At 40.2% G+C, this 26,453-nt stretch overlaps 1 protein-coding gene across 5 annotated transcripts in view; it reads left to right on the forward strand.

Moving 5' to 3' along the window:
- KHDRBS2 (KH RNA binding domain containing, signal transduction associated 2) overlaps positions 1–26,453 on the forward strand; it is a 628,563-nt gene that overhangs the window by 113,629 nt on the left and 488,481 nt on the right. For all 5 annotated transcript variants that reach the window (XR_012231038.1, XR_012231037.1, XR_012231039.1 and 2 more), the window contains one exon: positions 18,118–18,245. Coding sequence is in view for 1 of the 5 variants with exons in the window: in XM_073569405.1 (XP_073425506.1) it covers positions 18,118–18,245 (128 nt within the window). In the remaining 4 variants the exon portion in view is untranslated. The remainder of the gene's footprint in view (positions 1–18,117; positions 18,246–26,453) is intronic.

Genomic DNA, 26,453 nt, shown 5'->3' on the forward strand with positions numbered 1-26,453 from the left:
TTAGAAATGGCATTAAGGGTATGTTCACATATTGCGTTTTTGTAGCGTTTTTATCTGCATTAAAAACCAGTGTGGTGGCAAGAAAAATGCTGTCTTCAATATGTGTTTGTGCTTTTTTTTATCTGTCAAAATGCAGGGGTGTCAATACTTTTGGCCACAACTGTACCAGGGGGCAGCAAGCAACCCTGTATGACACCTAATACAAAATTTGATTGTCTGTTTAGTAGTCAGTATAGCCTGCAATACATCAAAAATAGGCAAAGATGATAGAAAGACAATCGTCAATCCTACGTGTTCAAGTGGCGGGTTAATTCCAGTGCTTTCTCTCAAACCATTTTCTAGTGCTTTTTGAAGTGTGTTTTGGGTCATTGTCCTGCTGGAAGACCCATGACCTCTGAGGGAGACCCAGCTTTCTCACACTGGGCCCTACATTATGCTGCAAAATTTGTTGGTAGTCTTCAGACTTCATTATGCCATGCACACGGTCAAGCAGTCCAGTGCCAGAGGCAGCAAAGCAACCCCAAAACATCAGGGAACCTTCGCCTTGTTTGACTGTAGGGACCATGTTTTTTTCTTTGAATGCCTCTTTTTTTCTCCTGTAAACTCTATGTTGATGCCTTTGCCCAAAAAGCTCTACTTTTGTCTCATCTGACCAGAGAATATTCTTCCAAAACGTTTTAGGCTTTTTCAGGTAAGTTTTGGCAAACTCCAGCCTGGCTTTTTTATGTCTCGGGGTAAGAAGTGGGGTCTTCCTGGGTCTCCTACCATACAGTCCCTTTTCATTCAGATGCCGACGGATAGTACGGGTTGACACTGTTGTACCCTCGGACTGCAGGGCAGCTTGAACTTGTTTGGATGTTAGTTGAGGTTCTTTATCAAACATGCGCACAATCTTGCGTTGAAATCTCTTGTCAATTTTTCTTTTCCGTCCACATGTAGGGAGGTTAGCCACAGTGCCATGGGCTTTAAACTTCTTGATGACACTGTGCACGGTAGACACAGGAACATTCAGGTCTTTGGAGATGGACTTGTAGCCTTGAGATTGCTCATGCTTCCTCACAATTTGGTTTCTCAAGTCCTCAGACAGTTCTTTGGTCTTCTTTCTTTTCTCCATGCTCAATGTGGTACACACAAGGACATAGGACAGAGGTTGAGTCAATTTTAATCCATGTCAACTGGCTGCAAGTGTGATTTGGTTATTGCCAACACCTGTTAGGTGCCACAGGTAAGTTACAGGTGCTGTTAATTACACAAATTAGAGAAGCATCACATGATTTTTCGAACAGTGCCAATACTTTTGTCCACCCTCTTTTTTATGTTTGGTGTGGAATTATATCCAATTTGGCTTTAGGACAATTCTTTTTGTGTTTTTTCATTTAAGACAAATTAAATGAAGATAATAATACCAAAGAATTTGTGTTTGGAATCATTTTCAGGAAGAAACTGAGTATTATCTGACAGAATTGCAGGGGTGTCAATACTTTTGGCCACAACTGTATGTATTCTTTGTGTATATATCTATTCTTGTCTAACCTGTCAGTGATTTTCCTGTACACCGCACATAAATTGCCGGCTTTTCAAAGGACACCGGTGTGCATTTCTCGCAAGTCACACGGATGGTCTGTGTGGTGTGTGATTTTTTTTTCTCACACCCATAGACTTACTTTGGCGAGTCTCTCCTGATATACACAGCAAATACCAGCATGCTGCGATTTCACTCGCACGTATAATATGGCCGAGAAAAAATCGTTGATGGGAGCTGCCCCATAGATAAACATCCATCCGAGTGCTATGCAGTGTTTTATCGCATAGCACTCATCCGTATTCCTCGCTATTGTTACTCCGGCCTTATTCACCAGCTTCAGCTGCTGTCTAAAGCAACACATTTTTGGTATGCAACTTGTCGCAATCCTGTAATGTGTAACTGTCACTCGATAGTAAAAATGAGAAAATTTTGGCATAAAAGTCTGTTTATTGTCATAGACAAAGACCAAGTGAAAAATGTAAATTGTTCATAAATAACTGCAAATTATATCAATTAGTTAACATTAACCAGTTCATAATGAAGCCATTTTTCCCTGTTCCTAACAGGAACATTTTCAGTTTTTTTTTCATATATGCATTTCTAACAACTATAAAAACATTTTTCTTTTTCAGGATTTAAATAAACTTGCCTCTTTTTTTCATGAAACATGGGGCTTAATTTTATGGCAGTTTTATATTCCTTTTCTGTTATTGTTGGTGATATCAGGGGAAAATATAATCAAAAAATGAAATATGTGTCTATTTTTCACATTTTTTTAAGACTGGAAAGGACTCCCTACAGATTTTTTTTAATGTGTTCCTGTTTCTGTAGAAATTATTTTTATATGCTTTTTTTCAATTAGGGTAGTGTTGAAAAAAATCGATTTCGAATGCCATTATTTTTGGTAATTTTGACTTATTTGTTTTCTTGCCTTTTTACTTATTTATGTTTTCGTATACCGTACTTTATACACTTTGACCACCATAAGGTTTTAAAAGTCTTTTAGGGGGGCATTTGAAAACATTAATTTTTTTTTGTTGTTGATTTCTACTGTAACCAAGACTGGTATATTCGCCCCAGTTACAGGATGAAAATTATTTTTTTCTATGCAGAATGGAGCTAACTCGTTTTCCTAGGACCCAACATCTCCAGTTCTCTCCCTATACCCAGAGATCACATGATCTCTTCCTAATCTATAGAAGCTAGACATGATCATACTGTATATTGTGTCTGCTTTCTCTGCAGAGTTTAGCTTTGTCTAACAGCCTGTTCCTACAATGGCAAAAAATCTTATACAAATTTACACTGGAAATGTACTTATAATTTGTAATCTTATCGATTACATGAGAATTTGTGTACATTTTTCATTTTCATATTTTTTCCTTAGTCTAGGCTTAAGACCCCCTAAACACATAGCGATATCGCTAGCAATATCGCTGTAAAGTCACCGATTTTTTGATGTAGCAGCGATATTGCTAGCGATATCGCTACATGTGATACTTACCTGCGACCGGCTCCCCCGCTGGTTATCGCTGGTCGCCCGAGAAGGTCCTGGACCATTTCTCATCGTCAGCTTCCTGCTGGGCTTCCAGTGGCACCGACGAGCGACGCGGGCGGGAGGACGTCAGGATCGCCGCGTCTGACAGGTAAGTAGCGACCCCCGACCCCTGCGATGTTGCTGTTGAGATCTGCCTGTGTGGCAGCTCACTAGCGACCACTTAGCGATGCACCAGTGATCCATATCGTTGTCAGGATCGCTGGTGCATCGCTATGTGTAATGGTACCCTTACTTGGATAGTAAACTCAGTCAGGAGCTAGTTGCTCATTGTTGTCAGATTCATTGATAAAAGTCAGCCTTTTCCTTATCAAGTATAATCACCCAATGCTGTATTTTTATGTAAAAGTAATTGGTTCCTCTGCTTATGAAATGTTATTGTTTCTTACTATTTCAGATGACTTGGCAGAACTGCAATTTGTAATTATGTTTGAATCTACAGAACAAGTGCACTAATTGATTTATCTGTGTGCCACATCCACAAATTACATTGTGGTCAGCACAGATTAACATTAAGAGGGATAGTGAGGAATGGCATGGTCTTGGCAGCGTCTGCTCCTTTCTGATGTGAAAGGAGTTTACAACTTACCGGTTAGGAAATGAAAACTGCAATATGTGAGGCAATGCAGTCTGTAAAGGTACTGTCACACTTAGCGATGCACCAGCGATCCCAACCAGTGATTTGACACGGTCAGGATCGCTGGTTCATCGCTAAGTGGTCGCTAGTGAGCTGCCACACAGGCAGATCTCACCAGCGACATAGCATGGGTCGGGGGTCGCTACTTACCTGTCAGACGAGGTGATCCTGACGTCCTCCCGCCCGCGTCCACGCGTCGCTCGTCGGCGCCACAGGAAGCCCAGCAGGAAGCTGACGATGAAACGTCCAGGCCGTTCTCGCGCGATCAGCGGGGGAGCCGGTCGGAGGTAAGTATCAGACATAGCGATATCGCTAGCAATATCGCTGCTACGTCACAAAAACCAGTGACGTTATAGCGATATTGCTAGCGATATCGCTTAGTGTAACAGGCCCTTAAGGCCTCTTCCCTGTAGATCATAATTTACATTGATTGAATTAAATTAGCTACTGGGCACTTAAATATATGGGGTTGTCAGATGTGTATAATTGGCAATGCTGAATATCTATGAATGATATCAATGGACACCAGGGAAGTCTGATATTATTATTATGCATTGCTCATATAGCACCTTCATATTCCGCAGCGCTTCCCAAACACTAACATCACTGTCCACATTGGGACTTACAATCTAAATTCCCCATCAGTATGTCTTTGGAGTGGAATTCAGAGTACTCAGAGGAAACCCACGCAAATATGGGGAGAACATACAAACTTCTTGCAGATATTGTCTTTGGTGGGATTTGAATGCAAGACCCCAGGGCTGCAAAGCAAAAGAGCTGACCACTGAGCCACCATGCTGCCTATAAACTTGATAAAGCTTGGTGCATCTACCAAATGCCATAAATCAAAACAAGAAAGTGGGTACTTCTTAAGTTCCTGGGCAGCTCATCAAAGTACGTTTGAGTGTTCTGCTTTGCTCGTCAACCATGTGGCATGATTTATGAATTATTTCCAAGTGGCATGCAAATGATACAAAATGGCGTAATATATCTTAAACTTTTAAGGGTAAACATATAATAATGTCGTATTAACTTTATCTTTTCAAAAAATACAAAAAAAGAGTCAATGATGGAACATTTAGGCATATATCTATGTAGCCCCTTGTTTATTGGTTTATGGAAAAGAAAAGTATTATGTACAGCCTCAGGCCGATTATATAAGTAGGCTGTGAGAAATGGTGAAACCAGCAAAGCTGATTGCATTAATTAGATCATTATTTATTGGTACAATTTGCCTTGGTTTAGTCATAATCAAGAGTCTTAAGGTCCATTTACACTGAAAGATTATTGTGAACAAGTTTTCATTGGAACACTGTTTTCATGGTAATCTTGTACTTCAAACAGGCTGCCAATCACTCGGAAAACAAGCAGAATGATCATTCATTGGGGGAAATTACCTTTTGTGCTGCACAAAAGATTATCTTAGCAGTGCATCATCTAGTGTAAAGAGGAATCATTCTGCAGAGAACTATGGAAACCCATGTGCATGCTCTATTACAGATTGCTCAATGCACATCTGAAGTATGCTCTAGTCGTAAAACCAGGCTATTAAATGTCCGTCGATCATTAAATATTTACCAATCAGCTGTCATTGCCACAACATCGGGAGGCCTATATGCACCTTTAGGCTATGTGCCCACGTTGCAGTAATGCTGCAGAATTTTCCGCAGCATTTCCGCAACTCCCCGCCGTGGGTAAAACGCATGCGTAATTCTCATGCGGTTTCCCGCAAAACACAAGCGTTTTGTAAGCGTTTTTAGCTTGCAGAATGCTAGCACTTTTCCAAGCGATTTGAAGCATCACTTGGAAAAGTGATTGACAGGTTGGTCACACTTAAGCATAGTGCTTGACAAGTGTGACCAACTTTTTACTATTGATGCTGCCTATGCAGTGGTCACACAGCCTGAGACTTTTATTTGTGTTGCTTGTTCATCTCAGTTTAATGTCAAACACTTCAGAAAATTTAAAAAAAAAAAAAACAAATCCAAAAAAACATTGTGCAAAATATAGCATTGTTGAAGGCAGGCAGAAGTCTAAAATATCTTCAAACACTTTAATTAGGACATAAAAAGTGTGTATAGGGAAACACAAATTCAGCACCAGTATAATGTATTACTAGAGTACAACCACTAAAATACCAAATAAGCATTAAATACATCAAAAAATCGGGAGCCCAGGAAGTTACAGTGAAATCATAGGATAAAGGTCACTGGAAAGGAAGTTGTAATGATATTATAGGTGAAAGGTCATTGAGAATGAAAATGAAATTGTAATGATGTCATAGGTCGAAGTTTATGCAAATAATAAAGCAAGGCAAATTTGTAATAAAACATGTTAAAAAGATGAATATGCAATCCTAAAACTTGTACAAAAGTATCTATAAAATATTAATATGTCAATAATAATACTGTGAATGCCACTGAATGGAGGATAAATACAGGGACTATATGTACTCGTCATCTGGTGATGATAAGACTGAAAGACAAGTTGTTTTCACAGTCCAGAAGATCCTGACTAAAAGTCAAGTACAATACACCTGACTGATAATAAATATAAGATAATTAAATGACCTTTTCTTCCTATGGAGCAAAAGAGAGGTGGCAGCAAAAGCATTCATAGAGGGACTTAACAGGGACAATTTTGGCCTTTAATTAATACATCAATTTTCTACATATATCGTTGAGTTTCTAGATCTTTTAATTTCCATCAGTTCAAAGAAGCAGCTACAAATCGGCACCATCTTCAAGAAGGTGGACGTAAACAGCTGTTTTGTGCCCACTATCAAGCCAGGTTACATAGATTCATATATTTTTTAAATTACTAAGCTTTGTTAAAAGTATGCCTTGTTTTGTCTATGTAACCTTTGCCTAACGATGCCATTGCAGTTTCATTTTACTTCTCAATGACCTTTGACCTATGAGGTCATTGAAATTTCTGTTCCTGCCTTTTTTGTGTCTATTATATGCTTGTTTGGTAACCTAGTGATTGTTGGAAGGCATCAGACTGCTGCTGAAATGCATTGACCTCTTTTTATGTCATTACAGTGCTTTAATAAACCATACTTTGGAGTCTTGCATTATTTTTCCTTTGATATTTTTTTAATTTTGGAATTTGATGCAACAGAAGTACCTAGTAGAGTTATACTGATTGATTTGTGGGACTTCGATACTTTAGCTAGGTCAGTACTCTTTGGCTGCTAGATGAAAGGCTCGCACATCTCTTACCATTTGGGAATCCCGGACCTGCTTTTAATTTGCTGGGCTGCACACATGACATATCCAGCTAATCAAAAACCATGCAGAGATCCTGGAAAGTAAGGGAATCATAGAGCTCCCATCCAGGGGCCACATTGCACTGACCTGGCCAATGGACTAGAGTCCTAAGAATCGATCCACCCAACACTAGCGCCTATGCCCAACTGGATTAACAGGAGCATCTGCAATTGATCTATTGATAAAGCCTTGAAGCTTGGTAGAAGCACATCTCGAATAAGTGAGCATTCTACCTTGACCCCACTTTCTAACAAAGGATTCCGTACCATTGACTGCCTTGTATTTCTTCTCCTTTGTATTTAGATATTAGCTGAAGAGCCCGACGTTGCCTGGGCATAGTAACCAACTGTGGTTATAATTATAATGATTATATTACACATAAAAACCGTGCATCTAATCCTATCTTGTGTGATACTGACTGCTGAGCCGTGCATCTAATCCGATTCTGTATGATACTGTCTGCTGAGCCCTGTATCTAATACTATTCTGTGTGATACTGTGTGCTGAGCTGCGTATCTAATCCTCTCCTGTGTGATACTGTCTGCTGAGCCGTGTATCTATTCCTATCCTGTGTGATACTGATTGCTGAGCTATGTATCTAATCCTATCCTGTGTGATACTGACTGCTGAGCTGTGTATCTAATCCTCTCCTGTGTGATACAGTCTGGTGAGTCATGTTTCTAATCCTATCCTGTGTGATACTGTCTGCTGAGCTGTGTATCTAATCCTATCCTGTTTGATACTGACTGCTGAGCTGTGTATCTAATCCTATCCTGTGTGATACTGACTGCTGAGCCATGTGTCTAATCCTCACCTGTGTCATACTGACTGCTGAGCTGTGTATCTAATCCTATCTTGTGTGATACTGTCTGCTGAGCCGTGTATCTATCCTATCCTGTGTGATACTGATTGCTGAGCTATGTATCTAATCCTATCCTGTGTGATACTGACTGCTGAGCTGTGTATCTAATCCTATTCTGTGTGATACTGACTGCTGAGCTGTGTATCTAATCCTATCCTGTGTGATACTGACTGCTGAGCCATGTCTAATCCTCTCCTGTGTGATACTGACTGCTTAGCTGTGTAACTAATCCTATCCTGTGTGATACTGATTGCTGAGCTATGTATCTAATCCTCTCCTGTGTGATACTGACTGCTGAACCGTGTATCTAATCATATCCTGTGTGATACTGGGCTCCCCCTGCAGTCTGTGTCAGAGGGTGGTCTGTGTTGGCACGGTAATAAATTGTGTTATTTCCAGCTTTACAGAAGGACGATAACACCATAGAAATGATAAGAATAATAGGCCTCAGTTACCACAACTGTCTACAAAGAAAACTGTTGCTGATAGCAACCAATCACAGCTCATTTTTCATCTTTTAAACAGCTCTGGGACAGCGTGGCGAGTTTTGAGTGGCGACTTTTGTGTTTCGACTTTTATGTGGCGAGGTTGGTGCATGCGTGGTGAAATGTGTGCTGAGGGTGATATATGTGTTGAAGCACGTGGTAGTGTGTGGCGCATTTTGTGTGTGTGTTCATATCCCCGTGTGTGGTGAGTATCCCATGTCAGGGCCCCACCTTAGCAACTGTACGGTATATACTCTTTGGCGCCATCGCTGTCATTCTTTAAGTCCCCCTTGTTCACATCTGGCAGCTGTCAATTTGCCTCCAACACTTTTCCTTTCCCTTTTCCCCCATTATGTAGATAGGGGCAAAATTGTTTGGTGAACGCACGGGGTTAAAATTTCACCTCACAACATGGCCTATGACGCTCTCGGGGTCCAGACGTGTGACTGTGCCAAATTTTGTGGCTGTAGCTGCGACGGTGCGGATGTCTATCCCGGACATACATACATAGATACACACATACACACGCACACATTGAGCTTTATATATTAGATTTCCAATGTAACAAACTGACACCTTAATTGAAAGATGGTTATTAAAACATGATTGAGTCTGCCCCTAGTTTTGAAACAATTGTAACATTGTGAGAGGCAAGCCAAAAAAATTCGGAAAGTGATACAATGTTTATTGATTTGGGAAATACAGCTCTGACCAAAATTAAGAGACCACTGCAAAATTCTGTGCCCCCGGAAGAAGCAGATGGCGAAACTCGCGTCGGGGTGAGGGAACGCTGAGCAAACACACCACTCCTTATGGGTAAAATGCATTTTTCATTATGAGGCACCTTTTATTGTGTTGTGGTCATTAATTGCTATCAGGTGTTTGCTGACAAGGATTTGTCACGGTTTACTTCTTTATGGTGGGGACCTTTGGCTATATTTCCTATGATTTAAGCTACTTTGTGGCATCACATCTATGTATGATACAAGGGGTGATATTTTGGGAATTGTTTCCGTTGCGGGTCATCCACACAGGATAGTAATTAGTTTGATTATTTATGCCCACATTACACATGATATGTCTCAATAAAGATTGACAAATATATATTTGTTGTATAAGACCTCATGTTGTTTTACATTTTTTATATATTTGTTTTGATTGGATACTATCACCTTGCAGATATTTATTTGAGCTTGGTGTCCCTTGGGCAGAATTTTTGCTTTTTTATGTATGATGTATTTTATTATTATTTACCAATAAAAGATTGTGTTTTTATACATATTGGGATCTCTTCTCTTTTCCCATTTATTATTATTTTTTGGCGTATATGGGAATTTTGTGTATAGACCTCAAATAATGCTAAGAAAACAAGTTCATAATCATTTAGAAACAACAATACTAATGTTTTAACTCAGGAAGAGTTCAGAAATTAATATTTGGTGGAATTACCATGATTTTTAGTCACAGCTTTCATGCGTCTTGGCATACTTTCCACCAGTCTTTCACACTGCTTTGGGTGGCCTTATGCCACTCCTGGTACAAAAATTTAAGCAGTTCTTCTTTGTTTGATGGCTTGTGACTATCCATCTTCCTCTTGATTACATTCCAGAAGTTTTCAATGGGGTTCAGGTCTGGAAATTGGGCTGGGCTGGCCATGACAGGGATTTGATGTGGTAGTCCTTCATCCACACATTGATTGACCTAGCTGTGTGGCATGGCGCATTGTCCTGCTGGAAAAAACAGTCCTCAAAATTGGGGAACATTGCCTGAGCAGAAGGAATCAACTGTTTTTCCAGGATAACCTTGTATGTGGCTTGATTCATACGTCCTTTGCAAAGATTAACCTGTCCAATTCCAGCCTTGCTGAAGCATCCCCAGATCATCACCAATCCTCCACCAAATTTCACAGTGGGTGCAAGACACTGTGGCTTGTACGCCTCTCCCGGTCTCCGTCTAACCATTAGACTACCAGTTGTTGGGCAAAGCTGAAAATTAGACTCATCAGAGAAGATTACCTTACTCCAGTCCTCTGTGGTCCAATCTTTATGATCTTTAGCAAACTTCAGCCTGGCTCTCCTTTGCTTCTCATTGATGAAAGGCTTTTTTCTAGCTTTATATGACTTGAGCCCTGACTCTAGGATCCTGTTACGAACTATTCTTGCTTTGTACTTCACCCCAGCTGCTATTTGCCATTCCTTTTGTAGGTCATTTGATGTCATCCTGCGGTTTCTGAGTGACGTTCGAGTAAGGTGACGGTCATACTGGTCAGTGGAGAGTCGTTTTTGCCCTCTGCCGGTATGCAGCTTTGTTGTTCCCAATGTCTGCTGCTTGACCTTGTTGTAATGGACTGCTATCTTAGAAATTTAAAGGATGGAGGCAACATGACGCTCACTGTTTCTCTCTGCTAGTAAAGCCAGAATTGAGCCCTTCTTTTCCTCACTCAGACTTATCTTTTCAACTCCTTTGGCATGATTAAAAGTTATTTTTTCCTTCCTATTACTTTTGGGATATTACTAGCACTTGTTTTGCCATCCAGTTTGTCCTATTGCAAGAGGATTGTGAACACCACAGCACAGCAGGGTTTTTTTATACTTTCTTTTGTTAAATAATATTTTGGTTCAGATGATCACCTATTCAAAATCTCATTAGTAGAATGAGGTGTAGTCTGGTCGGAATTTAACTGACGCTGGAATGGAATGGCTCTCAGACATGTAGAGAAGCTGATTTTTATAAAACTGTGCATGGGTCTCTTAAGTTTTGCCAGCGTTGTATATTGAGAATGAACAGAGTGGTTTACGTGACTGACATGGACATCTCACATATGGTGCAGTAGTATTGGGACCTGATCAGGGCTGTATTTGGTCTTAATATTGCCCTAGGCACTTTTCATGGTCGCGCCTCTTACTGATGTCACACATTGAGTCTGTGCACACGACATTTATTTAAGGCAGATCTACTCTGTAAGACAGTTTAAGGCTATGTGCCCACGTAGCGTTTTAAAACGCTCACTAAAAACCGGACTCCTTCCCAGAAATCGCGCGTTTTTTTCCGCGCGATTTCACCGCGATTATGATCGCGATTTTGCCGCGATTTTCGCGTGCGATATTCAAGCACTTTCCAAGCGATTTGAAGCATCGTTTGGAAAGTGATTGACAGGTTGGTCACACTCGTCAAACATAGTGTTTGACAAGTGTGACCAGGCTTTTACTATTGAGGCTGCCTATGCGGCATCAATAGTAAAAGATAGAATGTTAAAATGCTAAAAAAAATTAAAAAGTCGGGGTATATTTACCTTCCGGGGTCCCGCGCTGCCATCCCGGGCCACAGCGTTCCCAGTAATGCCTTGCGAGACCTGTGATGACGTAGTCTCGCGTTGCTATAGCGATCTCGCGAGACCGCTAGAGTCACGCGAGACTACGTCATTACAGGGCCTTGCCGCAAGGCATTACTGGGAACGCTTAGGCCAGGAATGCAGCGCGGGACGCCGGAAGGTAAATATACCCCGATTTTTTATTTTTATTCTTTTTTTTTACAAGGGTATGGTACCCAGGGCCTGGAGGACAGTCTCCTCTCCTCCACACCGTGGGTACCAACCGCACATGAGACGCTTAACTTCCCGCATTGTGGGCATAGCCACATGCGGGAAGTAAGCGATTCTCATGCATTCCTATGGGTGCGGAATCGCGGCAATTCTTTGCGATTCTGCACAAAAGAATGAGCATGCTGCGATTTTTTCCGCGATGCGATTCCGCCGCGGAAAAAAGCGCAGCATTAGCACAGCATGTGCGGAATGCCATAGGGATGCATGGGGGGGCGTTCTGTACACGATTTTTAAACGTTTTCACAGCGTTTTCGCGACGAAAATCGCGGCAAAAACGCTTAAAAATCGCTACGTGGGCACACAGCCTAAAAGCGCTAATTAAACACTAAAAGAATGAACGTCTGCAGTAGGTTCGCACAGGTTCAGTCTTTTGAGCGTTTTTTAAACACCTTCAGAGGCATGCTGTCTGCTCATTCACCCCTCCTCTTTATTGAAGGAAAATCAAGAGCAGACAGGTAGCAGGCGTCAGAGCAAGCCTGCAGCCACATTGTGTGCATCCTCACTGACACTTGGAGCGCGCTGCTGCACTCATCCAATGTCGCTGGTTTCACACTTGTGTTCTTTTTCAAATCAGGTAAAATCATTTATTTTTTCCAAATCCTGATCCTTTTAGGATCCAGTTTTTGCTAATTCATTTTAACCCCTTCACCCTGAAGCCTGTTTTCACCTTCCTGACTGGGCCAATTTTTACAATTCTGACCACTGTCACTTTATGAGGTCATAACTCTGAAACTCTTCAACGGATCCTGATGATTCTGAGACTGTTTTCTCGTGACATATTGTACTTTACTCTAGTGGTAAAATTTCTTCGTTATGACTTCCGCTTATTTGTGGAAAAAAACGGAAATTTGGTAAAAAATGGTAAAATTTTGCAATTTTCAAACTTTTTGTTTCTATTTAGAGTCATATCACACAAAGTAGTTAATAAATAACATTTCTAACATGTCTGCTTTACATCAACACAATTTTGGAAACATCATTTTTTTGTTAGGAAGTTATAAGTTTTAAAAGTTGAGCAGCAATTTCTCATTTTTTACAAAATTTGCAAAACCATTTTTTTTTACGGACCACCTCACACTTGAAGTGACTTTGAGGGGCCTATATGACAGAAAATACCCAAAAGTGACACCATTTTAAAAACTGCACCCCTCAAGGTACTCAAAACCACATTCAAGAAGTTTATTAACCCTTCAGGTGCTTCACTGGAATTTTTGGAATATGGAAGGAAAAAATAAACATTTACTTTTGTTTCACAAAAATTTTCATTTAGACTTAACCTTGCGAAAGTAAAAAAATTAGCAGGAGAAAATTGACCATACATTTTGTTATGCAATTTCTTCTGAGCATGCTGATACCCCATATGTGGGGGAAATATACTGTTTTGGCACACAGCAGAGCTCAGAAGGGAAGATGCGCTATTTGACTTCTTGATTGTAAAATATGCTGGAATAGATAGTGGACACCGTCATGTTTGGAGAGCCCCTGATGTGCCTAAACAGTGTAAGCCCCCCAATTCTAACTCCAGCCCCAACACACCCCTAACCCTAATCCCATCCCTAACCATAACCCTAACCACAACCCTAACCCTAACACACAACTAACCCTAATCCCAACCCTATCGGAAAAATGGAAATAAATACATTTTTTTAATTTTATTAATTTTCCTTAACTAAGGGGGTGATAAAGGGGGGTTTGATTTACTTTTTATAGCGGGTTTTTATGTTTGGCAGCGGTCACACACTAAAAGATGCTATTTATTGCAAAAAATAGGTTTTGCATCAACACACTTTAGAGCTATAATTTTTCCATATTTTGACGCACAGAATCATTTGAGGTCTTGTTTTTTGTGAGACAAGTTGACGTTTTTATTGGTCCCATTTTTGGGCACATGACATTTTTTGATCACTTTTTATTACGATTTTTGGGAGGCCAAATCAACAAAAACCATCAATTCATGAATTTCTTTTGGGGGGGCATTTATACCGTTCCGCGTGTGGTAAAATTGATAAAGCAGTTTTAGTCTTCGGGTCAGTACGATTACAGCAACATCTCATTTATATAATTTTTTTATGTTTTGGCGTTTTTACACAATAAAAACTATTTTATAGAAAAAATAATTATTTTTGCATCGCTTTATCCTGAGAGCTGTAACTTTTTTTTTCACCGATTATGCTGTATAGCAGCTTGTTTTTTGCGGGACAAGATAATGTTTACAGCAGTACCATGTTTATTTATATCCGTCTTTTTGATCGCGTGTTATTCCACTTTTTGTTCGGCGGTATGATGATAAAACATTGTTTTTTGCCTCGTTTTTTATTTATTTTTTTAAAGTGTTCACTGGAATGGTTAACTAATAGGACACTTTTATAGAGCGCGTCGTTACGGACGCGGCGATACCAAATATGTGTACTTTTTTACATAAATAAATATATTTATTGGGAAAATATTTATTTTATTTATTTAGGAATTTAAATTTTTTTTTTTACACAATATTTTTTTCACTTTTTTACATTGTCTCAGGGTAGGACATTACTATATATAGTCAGATCACTGATCTGACACTTTGCATAGCACTGTGTCAGATCAGCGATCTGACAGGCAGTGCAGGAGGCTTCTCAGGGCCTGCTCTTAGCAGGCCTTGAGAAGCCACCTCACGCCAGGACCCGGAAGGAGCCCGCAGCCTCCCCTGTTCCACAGTATGCAGCAGCTCCAGCCTCCCCTGAGAACCAGTATACAGCAACACAAGCATTCTCTGCTCAGTATACAGCAGCAGCCTCCCCTGTCACCTGCCTTCTCTCACCAGTATACAGCACAGCCTCCTGTCACCAGCCTCCTCTTACCAGTATACAGCAGCAGCCTCCCCTATCACAAGCCTCCTCTCACCAATATGCAGCAGCAGCCTCTCCTATCACCAGCCTCCTTTCACCAGTCCAGTATATAGCAGCAGCCTCCCCTGTCACCGGCCTCCTCTCACCAGTATACAGCACAGCCTCCCCTTTCACCAGCCTCCTCTCACCAGTATACAGCAGCAGCCTCCCCTGTCACCAGCCTCCTCTCACCAGTATACAGCAGAAGCCTCCCCTGTTACCAGCCTCCTCTCACCAGTATACAGCACAGCCTCCTCTGTCACCAGCCTCCTCTCACCAGTATACAGTAGCAGCCTCCCGTCATGAGCCTCCTCCCATCTTCAGCTCTATGAGTGCTCACCTGTTTCTGTGTCCTCCCATGTTGTCTTTCTCCTCCTCCTCTGCTGTGATGTCTGCAGTGAGAGATCTCAACCTCCTCACATGCACAGATGCTGCAGCACCTCAGATGCAGGGATCTCTCTTATGCCAGAAGTTGCAGCACCACTGCTTCCTGGGTCAGTCATCCCCCTGCTTTGAGGTGAATATGGAGGTACGCCCCCAGCCCCCCCTCCAAAAAGCCAACAGATTTCCTGGATTGTCTAATGGAGGGTAGGTTAAATAAAATAAAAAAAATTCTTCCCAGTCTTGGTGCCATCCTCTGCAGCCCGGTGCCCTAGGCACATGCCCTCCAGTGCCTAGTGGCAAATATGGCCTGGACCTGATGTTGGTGTGTCGTTACACCAACTCCTGCTCCACAATATCTCCATGAAATTGCTGGTTGTGCATGCAGCTGGGTTGGAATTTTCTTCCCTGTCTTGGTGCCACCCCCTGCAGCCCGGTGCCCTAGGCATGTGCCCTTGAGTGCCTAGTGGCAAATATGGTCCTGGACCTGATGTTGGTGTGTCATCACGCCAACTCCTGCTCCACAATGTCTCCATGAAATTGCTGGTTGTGCATGCAGCTGGGTTGTTCTACCCTGAGTGATTTGAAGGATTTATTCATGAAATTGCCTTAAAGAAGATATAGCGCAAGTATTTTACTTTATACTGATGGATTACTATGTGAACTGGAACTGTTTATGCGATTGCCATTCTCTTTGAAGGAAAAGAAAAAATAATAACACTGTTTTGAAAAAGTTTTTCATGGGTGTGTATTCCCTTTATTAGGCAATTTGTATGATGAACATACCTCACCCCAGCAGCAGAGTAACAGGCACCTAACTTTCTAAAATATTTAATACATTTCAAAATGTGCAATTCAGTGGAAAACAAATCTCAAAACACAAACTTTCTCAAAAGAAGAAATGATCTCAAGTCCCTGGGGCCTAAAGGTTTGTTTTTCTGTCTCTCAGATGCGACAGCACATGTTCTTGCTTCTGACTTTTGTGCCTGCTTACAAGCATATGTCCTTGCAATTAAATGTCCTGGAACACATTTAATTTAAGACCAAAGTTTTTTTGTTGGTCTTAAAGGGAACCTGTCAGTAGGATTTTGCTCAGTAAACTACAGTGTCAGGTTGGCGCCGCTATGCTAATTTAAATTATACCTTAGTTAATTAAATGCATCTTTTGTTTGTTGTTTAATCTTTATTTTCAGTTTTCCATTACTGAAATTCTTGTGCTCCGGGGTGTGTGTCAGGAACACCGCACTGCACTTGCTCCCCGAGCCAGTGCGCATGTCCTGAGTACAAACCTGTGCCCAAAGATACCTGTGGAGCGGGGTAGCAGTGGTGACGATGCGTGCTCCAGGCTCTCAGGACCTGTGTCGCTGAAGGTAGAAAGCAATGAAGGACCTACGATCATGTGACTGCAGGGGGCGGGGCTTAGCGTCCTGCTGCTGGAGAAAAGTGCAGGATTCTACTACAGGGATCCTCAAATCAGACAAATGGGGGTCATACACATAGAGGGCAGCGCGGTACCAGAGGGACAAGCAGAGAGTAGTCAGAATGTAAGCAATGAGTCATACATGGAGATAGCAGCACAGTACAAGAGGGGCAATCAGAGACTACTCAGGACATAGGCAATGAGTCAGAAACCAGAGAAGCAGATAAACAGTACAGTATCAAGAGACAAACTCACAAAAGGGGACAGAACTGGGTCAGAACCATATAAGCAAGCTAGAAGACAATCAGAAGGCACAGGCACACAGGGGTCACCACACTCGGTCAAAGGCAAAAGTATAACTGACGGGGATTGGAGTCTCCCAGGGCTATAAGAAGCTCTCCTTGAGCCAAAGAGAGGCTACAATAATTAACCCCCGGCGTGCAGGTCAAGCCTGCACTGAGTTCAAGACATTAACCCCTGACGTGCAGGTCAAAACCTGCACAGGGATCATGACAGTGGGCCTGTGGAGGGTCTTCATGTAGTGCTCTGATTACATATGCATGTTTTTGAGCTTATGACAGGTCACCAATCTCATTGACCTGTTCTCTTATTTTACATACTTCATAGAATATTGTGTGAACAAAAAATTAAATTAACATTCATCAAAATGGTGTCTGTGGTGGTGTTTGAGCATGATGCAATGGCTAATGCGCATATATGCATTTATGATAGATGCTACTGCGCAGGCACTGCCAGTGACATCTTGATGGAGCCATTTTTTTCTCCCAACAAAATGGCGCTGGCGCTTGCACAGTGTTATGTATCAGAACGCGATAGAAGCTACTTAGCAAGCGACGTCGCCATTTTGATGAATTTTTTTTTCCTCCCCACAATACTATATGACTAAATCATAAATGTATATATGCATATTAGTCATTATATCATGCTACAATGCACCATTTTGATTAATATTATTTTTTTGTAACCACACAATAGTATATGAGGTATGTAAAATAGGGGGCAGATCACTGAAGGATCAGTAACCTGTCATAAGCCCATCAACATGCATATGTAAGCGGAGCACCACATAAAGCCTCCACAGGTTCACTTTGATGAGAGTGAGACTGGGGTACAGAAATACAAAATTTATTGAAAGGCAAAGGAATATTTGCCTTTTTGGGCTGACGTAAGTTTGTACTATAGTTTTCCCCATTTTCTGTCCTAAATTATGGTAAATTTGTTGGGGTACCAGAGGCCGTGATTCTCAGACAAACCCCACTAAGTTTAATTAAAATTTTAAACAAAATTCTGTAAAACTGTTGTGACTTTTCTTCAATAGCCTTCTGAAGCAGTTGCATAATAAATGTCCACATGTGCTACGCAGCTAAAATGTATGCTATGCTAACCAGTACCAAAGCTGTCAGTCGTTCTTCAGTCATGTCTTCAACATGGAATAAGTGGTGATGACGTTTTTATATTTACCTACTAAGTTGTATTTTTTTTTTTTTGCAGAAATAGAAAAGTTTCAAGAATCTGAGGCAAAGAAAGAAGATGAAGAAAAAAAATACCTAGACATTATCAGCAACAAAAACATAAAGCTATCAGAAAGAGTACTGATACCAGTTAAACAATATCCAAAGGTAATGATTATTATATTATATACAATCCTTGATTGCATTAATGCAGTTATTGTAGATTTATGCTTCACTTTCTGCTATTGACTCAGTAGCAATCGTGTGATTAGGCTCCGGTATATTGGCAGATGGACCTTGCGTGGTAGCCCGCGGAGTCCTTACAGGGAGGCGTTCCATGCTTTGCTTCCTGACAAAGACTGCTGATAAAGTACAATAGATATGTGCAGCAAATGTGGATATGAGGCTATGATGTAGCTAACTAACTACTCCGTAAATAATGACTACAGTTCACTTCAGGATCGGCTATTCTTATTACTGAGTGATTGACAAAAAAGATACAGAACTTGACGCATGATGATTTATGATTATAATTTGATATCTCAAATGAATATTTATGAGTTTATATTTCTTTAGAAAAAGGCTGAGGTTAATAAGGCTAGATTAGACTCTTGGATTTAATTTGGTTTTGATTTGAATGGAATTGTTTTTTTTTTTTTTTTACCATATTACCATTTAATTTACTTTTTAACACCTTTGTAATGTCAAAAATTCCGCAGTAAACCTGTAACGAACAAAGGTATTACCATTTTTGTTTTTCACTCTCCTTCTTCCCAAAGTCATAACTTTTTTATTTTCCATCAATATGGCCATGTGAGGGCTTGTTTTTTGTGGGATGAGTTTTACTTTTGAACTACACCATTGCTTTTACCATATCATGTACTGGAAAACAGGAAAAAAATTCTAAGTGATGTGAAATTTCTAAAAAAAAAGTGCAATAAATAAAAAAGGCACACCGAAATTTACACTAAATGGCACAAAAAGAAATTATCCAAACTCTAAAAGTCATATGAAAACACACAAAGCTTACATCAATGCCATGATTAGGCAGAAAAACTAAGGTCAAGAGTTTTTTAATATATAAATAATTTTATTAAATCAGCAAAATTTTAAAAATATAAAACAAGAATACTGCTTACCAAGCAGGTAAAGAGGAAAATTTCATTCCAATAGTTATATTCAATATACAAAAATATCAAAAAGATCAATATGGGCAAAAAGGTATTATAATTAAAGTGCAATTGTTATATAATTAAAGGTGCCAATAGTCTAATAGTATAATATTGACTACATAGTAAAGTGACAGTGCATGCAAAGACTATATATATGGCAAGAAAGAAGAACCCTTTTAATAATAATAATAATAATAATAATAATAATAATAATAATAATAAATTTTATTTTTATAGCGCCGACATATTCCGCAGCACTTTACATTTCAGAGGGGATTTGTACAGACAATAGACATTACAGCATAACAATAATCACATACAGTAGATTATAACAAATACCAAGAGGAAAGAGGGCCCTGCTCGCAAAATTACAGTCTATGAGGAAAGAGGTAGACACGAAAGGTGGGTGGTAACAGTTGCCCTGATTGTATGGACCAGCCATAATGTTAGGTGTGTGACAGTACGGACACAGAGGGCTAATGGATGCATAAAACATGTGGGAGAATGATGCGGGGAACCTGGTTATGGTAAAACTTTTGGCTCTGCCATACAGGGATAGATTAGGTTAATGTGTTGAGGCGGTAGGCCAGTCTGAATAAATGCGTTTTCAGGACACGCTTAAAATTGTGGGGATTGAGGACTAATCGTATTGACCTGGGAAGTGCATTCCAAAGAATTGGCGCGACACGTGTAAAGTCTTGGAGACGGGAGTGGGAGGTTCTGACTATTGAGGATGCTAACCTCAGGTCATCAGCAGAATGGAGGGCGCGGGTAGGGTGGTATACTGAAACAAGGGAGTAGATGTAGGGTGGTGCTAAGCCATGGAGAGCTTTGTGAGTGAGGGTAATAAGTTTATACTGAATTCTGGAGTGGGTGGGTAGCCAGTGTAATGACTGGCACAAGGTAGAGGCATCGGTGTAACGATTGGTGAGGAATATGATCCTGGCTGCAGCATTCAAGACAGATTGGAGAGGGGAGAGTTTGGTAAGAGGGAGACCGATTAGAAGAGAGTTACAATAGTCGAGACGAGAATGAATAAGAGAAACAGTAAGAGTTTTTGCAGAGTCAAAGGTAAGAAAAGGTCGAATTCTAGAAATGTTTTTGAGGTGCAGATGACAAGAGCGAGCCAGTGATCGAATGTGGGGGGCAAAGGAAAGCTCGGAATCAAGTATGACCCCAAGACAGCGGGCCTGTTGCTGGGGAGTAATAGTGGAACCACACACAGAAATGGCAATGTCGGGTATAGGTACATTAGTAGAGGGAGGAAACACCAGGAGTTCAGTCTTTTGACAGGTTCAGTTTCAGATATAGTGAGGACATGATATTAGACACAGCGTTTAGACAATCGCCGGTGTTTTCTAGAAAGGCTGGCGTGATGTCAGGAGAAGAAGCGTATAATTGGGTGTCATCAGCATAGAGATGGTACTGGAAACCAAATCTACTGATTGTTTGACCAATAGGGGCAGTGTACAAGGAGAAGAGGAGGGGGCCTAGAACCGATCCTTGGGGGACCCCAACAGTAAGGGGAAGATGAGAGGAGGAGGAACTGGCAAAAGATACAGTAAAGGAGCGGTCGGAGAGATAGGAGGAGAACCAGGAGAGAACGGTATCCTTGAGGCCAATGGAACGGAGCATAGTGAGGAGGAGCTGATGATCCACAGTGTCGAATGCTGCAGAGGGATCCAAGAGAATTAGCATGGAGTAGTGACCATTTGATTTAGCTGTTAGCAGATCATTAGAGACTTTAGTGAGGGCAGTTTCAGTGGAGTGTAAAGAGCGGAAACCGGATTGGAGAGGGTCGAGAAGAGAGTTTTCTGAGAGATAGCGGATAAGACGGGAGTGGACCAGGCGTTCCAGGAGTTTAGAGATGAAGGGAAGATTAGAGACAGGTCTATAGTTAGCGGCACAGTTTTGGTCGAGGGATGGTTTTTTAAGTAGTGGATGTATGATGGCATGCTTAAATGAGGAGGGAAAAATACTAGAAGAGAGAGAGAGGTTAAATATTTTAGTTAGGTGAGGGGTGACAGCAGGGGAAAGGGACTGGAGGAGCTGTGACGGAAATGGGTCACTGGTGCAAGTAGTTGGGCGAGAAGATGCAAGGAGCCTGCTTACTTCTTCTTCTGTGACTGGTTCAAAATCAGAGAGTGAGTTAGATGCAGTGGGGGAGGGAGGACAGTGCATGGTATGAGGTGATTGGGAGATAATTTCTTGTCGGATCTGGTCAATTTTTTCTTTGAAGTAATTGGCCAGATCGTCAGCTCGGAGCTCCGTGGTTGGGGCCTGTACTCTTGGATTGAGTAGAGAATGAAAAGTGTCAAAGAGACGTTTCAGGTTATTGGACAGTGAGGTGATGAGGGTGTTGAAATAGGTTTGTTTGAAGAGGTGAAGGGCAGTGTTGTATGTTCTAAGCATAAACTTAAAATGGAATATTAAATAGAAATGGAATTTTAATATATGACTGAAAAAATAAGGTGTCAGTGCACAAAAAAGTGCTGATTAAGAACACCCTCAAAAATGCTCTTATCCATACATATTGAATGTACCAACACAGCCGTTCCAATTAGAATTGGACCGCTAATCAGCAGTATCAAATGTTTCACAAGGCTAGATTTAGCACAAAAATCAAAGTGTATAAAGCTGGAGTGCGGTAACTTACATGTAATGAAATTAGATCCCCGCCTGCCGCCTCAACTAATGTTTCACCGTTCTTCTATTGTACTTTGTGTTTGCTAACTGTGTAAGAAGGCTAATGGATGGTTAGAATACCCTTGAAAACCTTTGTGCAAATATGTTAGCAAAGCTGAAAACAGTTTGGCTAATTAGAAAAGCTATAAACCTGACCTTCCTTTGAGCTAGTTGAGAATCTGGAGCATTACATTTGTTGGTTCCATTAAACTCTCAAAATGGCCAGAAAAAACGAAATTTCATGTGAAACTCGACAGTCTATTCTTGTTCTTAGAAATGCAGGCTATTCCATGCAAGAAATTGCCAAGAAACTGAAGATTTCCAAAAACGGTGTGCACTACTCCCTTCATAGGAGAGCACAAACAGGCTCTAACCAGAGTAGAAAGAGAAGTGGGAGGCCCCGCTGCACAACTGAGCAACAAGACAAGTACATTAGAGTCTGTAGTTTGAGAAATCGACGCCTCACAGGTCCTCAACTGGCAACTTCATTAAATAGTACACGCAAAACGCCAGTGTCAACGTCTGCAGTGATGAAGCGACTCCGGGACGCTGCCCTTCAGGGCAGAGTGGCAAAGAAAAAGCCATATCTGAGACTGGCTAATTAAAGTAAAAGATTAATATGGGCAAAAGAACACAGACATTGGACATAGGAAGATTGGAAAAAAGTGTTATAGACAGACGAATCTAAGTTTGATGTGTTTGGATACCACAGAAGAACATTTGTGAGACGCAGAACAACTGAAAAAATGCTGTAAGAGTGCCTGACTCCATCTGTCAAGCATGGTGGAGGTAATGTGATTGTCTAGGGTTGCTTTGGTGCTGGTAAAGTAGGAGATTTGAACAAGGTTAAAGGGATTTTGAATAAGGGAGGCTATCACTCCATTTTGCAGTGCCATGTCATACCCTGTGGACAGCGCTTGATTGGAGCCAATTTCATCCTACAACAGGACAATGACCCAAAGCACACCTCCAAATTATGCAAGAACTATTTAGGGAAGAAGCCGGTAGTCGGTATTCTATCTATAATGGAGTGGCCAGCGCAGTCACAGATCTCAACCCCATTGAGCTGTTGTGGGAGCAGCTTCACCGTATGGTACGCAAAAAGTGCCCATCAAGCAAAACCAACTTGTGGGAGGAGTTTCTGGAAGCATGGGGTGAAATTTCTCCAGATTACCTCAGCAAATTAACTGCTAGAATGCCAAAGGTCTGCAGTTCTGTAATTGCTGCAAAGGGAGCATTCTTTGACGAAAGCAAAGTTTGAAGGAGAAAATTTTTATTTAAAAAATAAAATCTTTTTTTCGAGCCTTGTCAATGTCAGGACTAGATTTTAAATTCATTTGGCAACTCATTTGATTAATAAATGTATGAGTTTTCATGGAAAACACAAAATTGTCTGAGTAACTCCAAATGGTAGTGTACACTGTAAAATCAATTCCCAAAAAACAATGTCAGAAATATGTTTTTTTTTCACAATTTCACTGCAGTTGGATTTTTTTCCCATTTGTGGTAAAATGAATGGTCATTCAAAAGTACAACAAACAAGCCCTCGTATGCCAATGCTTGTAGAAAAATATAAAAGAGTTATGACTCTGAGAAGAGGAGGAAAAAACGGAAGCTAAAAGAATAAAAATGGGCCCTGTTGTGAAAGGGTTAATGAAATACTCCCCAATACTGTGATCTGTCTGTTAGAGACTATGTGACTGCAGAACAGTTACTTTCAGAATATCATATTCAGGGAACTTGATGAATTGTGTAAATGAGAAGGTGGAGGTGAGGTGAGAAGCACAAATCACGAGGATTTATGTTTTTAATAATAAATCTCAGTTGACTTTTCCAGTGAATGTTTTTTTTATTGAACTATGTCATAAATCTAAAGGATAAACCTCCGTCAGAGAACAGAGCAAGATACAGGCATGTGAAGCTGCTTGATACAGTCGAGCAGATTTACGCCGAGCTGCTGACAGAAAATATTAGGCGAAAGACTGATTGCTGAGATTTGCGCTTCTATTTCTTTAATGTAAAATCATTTTAGAGGTTTGGCTTACAAATGCTTCATTAAACAGGTACGTTCCCGGTGGATTCTTTATTGCTACTCACAGTTTAGAGCATTTCTGGAAATAGAAGGTGTTGGTGTTTGGGTGTCAAGGATCCAGGCGTTATCTTACCGGAGATTACAGAGATATAATGTAAATGGAGAGAAAACCCTCTCATTGTATCCTGCGTTAATACCTGCGTTAATGTTGGACAGCTTAATACTGATGGTACACCTAACCTAACCCCTCTTTACTGAAGGATAGTTCACATCAGCGTGCAAAGATTGCTCCGTTTCATCCCGAAAAGTAGGACGATTTTCTTCTCACTTGTCCTCTATGTGCAGCCCTTATGAAATCTGTTTTTTCACATCAGCCACTATTAATCGTTTACAAGACCATTTACAGTTTCCTGTTACAGAATTGCAATGCATCTGTAAAAATCTAGATGTTATACTGTAACATCTGATTTTTGTAACACACCCCATAAACTTGGATGGGTGAGTCTCACCCAATTTATGGAAGAAACTACTGCATGATGGAAATTTTTTTACACACAGATTCGATCAGTGAAAGAAATAGAAATCACTCTTCTGCCCCGCCCCATTGTATAACATTGAACTGAGCGCTCTCCGTTTTTTCTAAAGACTGTACTCAGACCGAAAATATGGTCGTGAGAATGAGCCATTAATCTGTCCATCGCTCTTTTGAATGACTTGTTGCTTACAGATTACTTTACTGTTTAACTTCAAGTCTGTATGACAATCCAGGTGAATGACTTCAGTTTTTGCTTTATATTTGTTATTGTAGGATTGTATTTGCATGTCATCACTTTGCGACCTGTTGTGCTGTCTGTTCCTTTCTACGTGAGTCACCAGTTTATCAAGATACTCACTTTTTAATATGTGCCTTTTTTTTTCTTAAAGAAGCACTCTCATCAAAGTTTATATCCTCTTAATATATTGCAATCATCATATTATATGGCACTGTTTACTTACAATTGCTCATTTTGCCTTTCTACCCAGCTAATTCTTTGCTTCTCTACTCTATGTAGAAACAGGAAGTCTCTTGTTCCTCCATTTCTCATTCCCCTCTTCAACTCCTGACCCAACTTCTCGACCTCCCCCCTGCCAGAGACTTTTGCAGTTACTTATGACTCATACAGGGAAAATTGACCTCCTGTTACTACATAGATCTTAGAAAGATTTAGCTAGTCAGTTTTTCATCAATCGATGTCATAGACCTAAAACCTGGAAAAAAGAAGACTTAGCTGGGTAGAAAGGCAAAATGAGCAATTGTAAGTACACAGTGCTGTATAATATGATGACTGCAATATAGTAAGAGGATAAAAATGTTGATGGCAGTGCTTCTTTAATAAAGAATATAAATTATTCTATCTTTCTAAATTTTTCTCTATGCGGGTTCCTGTGTAGGAACTATAGCTAATTTTGTGCAGAACCATATTTACATGATATGCTTTTGTGACATGTGAGGATGTACTTTAGGTATTCAATTGATCCTCCCTCTAATTTACATATATGCAATATAGGTATATTATGTATATTATCACACCTATGTGTAACAAATATTTGCAATCCTATTATTTAAAATAAAATAATGTACACTGACTCTTTTTTTACGACAACTTGTCAGATTTTTTTTTATTGTCACTAAGATGTGGTTTCCACAAATAACACAGCACTTTATCAAGTCACGTTATAGAGCATTGCACTTGGTGTAACACTACATGCGATAATGTATATTTTTTTCATTATTTGTGAAGAAGCACTGTTAATTGTTTCAGGAGAACTAGCAGTAGAATATCTGTGTCTGCCTCTAACTCCATCCTCCACTCTCCATAGAATTTTATAAGCACCAACTGTCATTTCATATCTCTGTAATGGTAAAAACTGTATATGCTGAATACCAATTTTACTCAGGAATTGAGAATTTTGATGATTGATCAGTCCAGGAAAAGAAGCAGATTTCTGAATTAAAATATATCCAATTACTTATTTTTATCATTCTTATTTAATAAGTATAATAAAGTTCCATATTTTCTTACATTAGGAAAAATATAAATAAAATGACAGTTACTCTTAATGATTTAAGAAAAATTGCCTTTAAGACACATTTGCATTACTTTTTCATGTTATTTGTAGAGCATTTGGGTCATTTTACGCTGTAATTAGATAAAAGTAGATCGAAAATGCTGAACTGCTTTTGAAAAAGCCAATTACTGTGTTGAAGACACAACACAAGATGGTATAGTTTATCATTACCCATAATGGTTCCACTTTATGTGGCACTAAAATCAATGCTCATTTTGAATATCTAAATTAACCGGACTTCATTCTCATTATGGTAACTAACTGCTAAAGTTTTAGTTCAAGATATTGGGAAAAAATGAAATTGCTTATAGAATGTAATGTATAGAATGTAATTGAAATAGTAATCTTGTATCCCTAGTTACACGAACAGAACAAAAG

Source organism: Dendrobates tinctorius, unplaced genomic scaffold (genome assembly GCF_039654945.1).
Source record: "Dendrobates tinctorius isolate UK_male_01 unplaced genomic scaffold, ASM3965494v1 ptg000024l, whole genome shotgun sequence".
NCBI lineage: Eukaryota > Metazoa > Chordata > Amphibia > Anura > Dendrobatidae > Dendrobates > Dendrobates tinctorius.